We start from the raw sequence: 3,996 nt of genomic DNA, 5'->3' as shown, positions 1-3,996 counted from the left end.
GGAAGGGGAGAAAGAGAAAGAGAAAAGAAAAGAAAAGAAAAGAAAAGAAAAGAAAAGAAAAGAAAAGAAAAGAAAAGAAAAGAAAAGAAAAGAAAAAAAAACGAGCTCTGGCAGGCCCAAGGATGGCAAGCATGGCAGACATGATATCAGTAAGATTTGTCTTTGACCCTTCTCCCCTTGCTAAACCATTAGATTGTATTTCTACAACCAGTTCATAAGGTCCATGCCCTCATTTGGCCACTGACTCATTCCTGACACAAAACACCAAGGTCCAACAATCAAAATTCATTATTTGGGTAACGTTCAGTCAGGATTTAAGAACTCACCCTAGACAGACTCCAACATTCCCCTTTAAAAATGCCAGCCTGCAAAAAGACCTCCTTGCTGATGCTTTTTTTGCCTTTGAAGCCTCACCTCCTACTTGTTTCTCCAGGGGGATAAATCTCATTTGTGCCAAGAGCTTGGGGTCTGAGTGTGTCCTGTATTAACTCCAAGGAACCACCATCCCTAACACTAGGCCCACAAATTTGATGAAAAAAAAAAACACACAAGGCATATTCTCTCTCTCTCTCTCTCTCTCTCTCTCTCTCTCATCATATATGTACATTATACACAACATGTGTATGCTTTTGAACTTCTGAATCTAACTCTAATCTTTGTCTTTCATTCTCTGTATCTCCCATTTCCATTCCTCTGCTCTCTCACATTCTGCTTTGCTTAGTTGTCTTTGTTTATTCTAATTTCAGGGTTTTTTGTTTATGTGCACAGGGTCTCATGCAAGCAAGACTTGCCAAGGATCACTGTGAATTTCTCATCTCCCTACCTCCATGTGCTGGAACTGCCCATGTCGTATACTACCTTACCCAGGATATAAAGAGGCAGGACTCATGCATGAAAATCAAGTCTTCCACTGTCTGACTATACCCACATCAACCACTTTATCATTGCATATGTATGTGTATGGCTCTGTATTTCCACATTCAGGTCTCTCCATCTTGCTCACCATCACTCCCTCCCTGCCTCAGGTTGCAGCCTCCTTGTCGCTCTATGATGTCCATGCCTTTGTTCCAGCCCTAAAACACTCCCTCTTTCACCCACAAATCAGCTTCTTCATAACAATGCCATGGGTGCTCCTCTATTTCCAAGCACTTACCTGGCAGGAGAATGAGCTTAAGAGTGAATATATCTGACACATCAGATTCAGCAGATGCAGGAACTGTTCATCTGTGTAGTCAAAGCGCTCTCCAAAGACAATGGAGCAGATGATGTTGGCTGTGATGCACTGGAACAAAAAGGTGGGATCCAGGGGGGCTCCTAGAGGATAAGGAGGCAGAATAGGAGACATGGAGTCAAAGACAAGGAGAAGATTTGGCATCAGCCTCACCTCTGTGAGGCTGCCCATTTCACTTCTCAAAGAATAGAAACACTTGCTACCACATTGGCACATATCATGGGCAAGCCCCTATGCTCAGTGATGCATGTACCATTTTATTTAATTTCCCTTAGTGGTATAAAAAAAGATGTGATGATATTCATACACACAGGCAGGGAGGCTAACTTCAATAGTGGAATTAAACTAATCACAACTGGGATGAGGATTCTGGGACTCAGAGGTAGAATGTGTGTAGATAGTATCCATACTGCACCTTCTCCCTGGTCACCATTCTGAGTCTGAACTGATATTTAACACCTAGTGTCATGAAAGGAAAAAGAAAGGTTCAGGGATTGCCTGTGTGGATTCACAAGCCCTGCACAGTCCACTCCCATCTGCCAATCTTCCTCCATCACTTCTCAGACTTCTAGGCTCTGGTGTTACAGAAGCCATCAGGACCTGCTGCTGGCTGCCTTTGTACTCCAGATAGAGTAATAGACCCTGGTAGTTAGAGGGCTGCCATTGGTCAAAAAGAATTGGACCCTTGCTCTGAGACTCACCCTGGTATTTCTTCAGTTCCTCCACCAAACATTGGGCCTCCTCCTTTATCCTCTCCTCCACACTCCGCTTTCCCATCCCAAACTCTTTCATGGTGGCCAGAGAGAATTGCCGAAGGGTCTTCCAGCGTTCCCCACTGGAAGAAAATATACCTAAGAAGGATGGAGGAACATAGGTGGGTAGGTGAAGTTCAGAGAATCCTCAGTCATTCCCCAGAGCTTGAGCCTCACCTTTCAAGCTCAGTTTCCTGGGTCACATCGTCCACTCTACCCTCTCCAATATCTCACCATAGTCCTGCATAACGAGCTGAACTGCAGCAATGGTCCCCCGGCCAGAAAAAGCCTCAGCGTGGTCCACCAGAGCCTCCCTTATCGTCTGTGTCCCACACAACACAACCACGGGCCTCGGTCCCAAGTGCACTGTGAACACATCTCCATGTTTTTCTTGAAGCTGCCAAGCATAAGTGTAACAGAGTTGTAATTAACCTGCACAAAAGTTCTTGTCAAACTGTTAAAAAAAAAAACTTACTAACAGATTGGTAAATAGCCCCTCCTCCCCTGGCCACCCTTACCCATCTGAGGACCTAAGATTTGAAGGGTTATTGCATCACTGAGTCTGTAATGATTGATAAAATGTCCTAATCAGTGCACCAGTGCTGTAGAGTAGGGGAGCAAGGACAACACATGCCTATAATCCTGGCACTGGGGAAGGAGAACCAGTAAACATACTTGGCAACATATCCAGTTGGAGGCCAGCCTGGATTCCTAAGGCCCTCTCTCTCAACACACTACACACACATATATATGTACGTGTGTGTGTGTGTGTGTGTGTGTGTGTGTGTGTGTGTGTGTGTGTGTATTGCATCCATGCCAATGTCCTTCAATCTGGCCAGATGTCCCTGGTACCTCATCTAAGAACCATCCTTCCTGTGGCCCAGCTTCAACCTGATCAAAGCCTCTGACAATATGTAGGCAAAACAAACGACCCATTCCCATTCACTGGGTAATGGAAATGGGAAATGGATGACCTCTGGGCATGGTGCTGACTGTCATTCACATCTGTAGTACAGACCATTGAGACTCTCCCTGGCAGTACAATCATTTCTGGGCATATCCAGGGAATTGGTTCCTGGAATATCAAAACCTTCCAGTTGTCACGTCTGCTCTCGACCAGCAAGAACAACACGACCACTAGTCCTTCTAACAGCAGTTTATTCAGTCCTGTTTCTTCTTGTTTATATCTCGCCTCGAGCCTCTCACTCTTAAATACTCTCAGTTCTCATCCACGCACAGCAGGCCATGCCACCTCACCAGGCACGCAGCTTCAGCTAATCAAGGCAGCAGGGGCATATCTCCATCAGAATGGATTTACCGGTATCCTGGTACACCTGCGCAGCTCTCACGATGGTTGTGGCTTATATATGTATGAGGAAGTAAGGTGCAAGTCATAAGACTTAGCTGCAGTCCCTGGCACCTTCTTGGGACTGCTGCCACACCTGCTCCCCACATTCCCCCCTTTTTTCTTTTTTGGCAGAGAGAATGTCTGTTTTAGATTGCCCCCTGCAGCAATGTCCCTTACCCGTCCTTGGGAGACAAACAGCATTGGTTTGATCCCTGTCTTAGGTTGGTGACATGCCCAGGGAGTCTTATCACTGACTACCTCTCTATAATGCCAAGCCACACCTGGGGAGATTGTGTTTTGCTTGTGGCAGGTGCATCAAAAGGCCAGGATGTTGATTAATCTATGGCCAGATCTTAATTGCTGCAAGCAAGCCTCATGGGTGAAGGTAGAGGTCTGATCCCCAGTGTGCAAGCATAGGAGCCCTACACAAAACCATCCCTGGGCTCATCACCCACAGAGGTCTTGGCCAGCTCCCCTGTCGTTTTTCCTGGGGGAAGGGAACTAGGACACTGAACCTTCATGCAATCAGACGTGCCTTCCACAGGATGCCAACAGCAAGCTATCCTCTGTGCAGTGCTTACCCTCGCACCCCACGGCATAACACAGCATAATTACTTTTAGAGCGGCAAACCGAATCTGAGGAGATTGTCCCGCCTCCACTGCAG

General features: G+C 46.3%; 1 protein-coding gene across 1 annotated transcript in view; it reads right to left on the bottom strand.

The window, feature by feature from the left end:
- The window catches only part of LOC110298448 (cytochrome P450 2B9-like), a 41,352-nt gene that overhangs the window by 16,543 nt on the left and 20,813 nt on the right, over positions 1-3,996 (bottom strand). Inside the window, exons 2-4 of the mRNA XM_021167702.1 lie at positions 2,218-2,380; positions 1,933-2,082; positions 1,154-1,314 (exon numbers count right to left, since the gene is read on the bottom strand). Coding sequence (XP_021023361.1) covers positions 1,154-1,314; positions 1,933-2,082; positions 2,218-2,380 — 474 coding nt within the window. The remainder of the gene's footprint in view (positions 1-1,153; positions 1,315-1,932; positions 2,083-2,217; positions 2,381-3,996) is intronic.

This window comes from Mus caroli, chromosome 7 (assembly GCF_900094665.2).
Source record: "Mus caroli chromosome 7, CAROLI_EIJ_v1.1, whole genome shotgun sequence".
NCBI classification, from domain to species: domain Eukaryota; kingdom Metazoa; phylum Chordata; class Mammalia; order Rodentia; family Muridae; genus Mus; species Mus caroli.
Note: the sequence above shows the minus strand (reverse complement) of the source record. Positions and strands in the feature narration are given on the sequence as shown.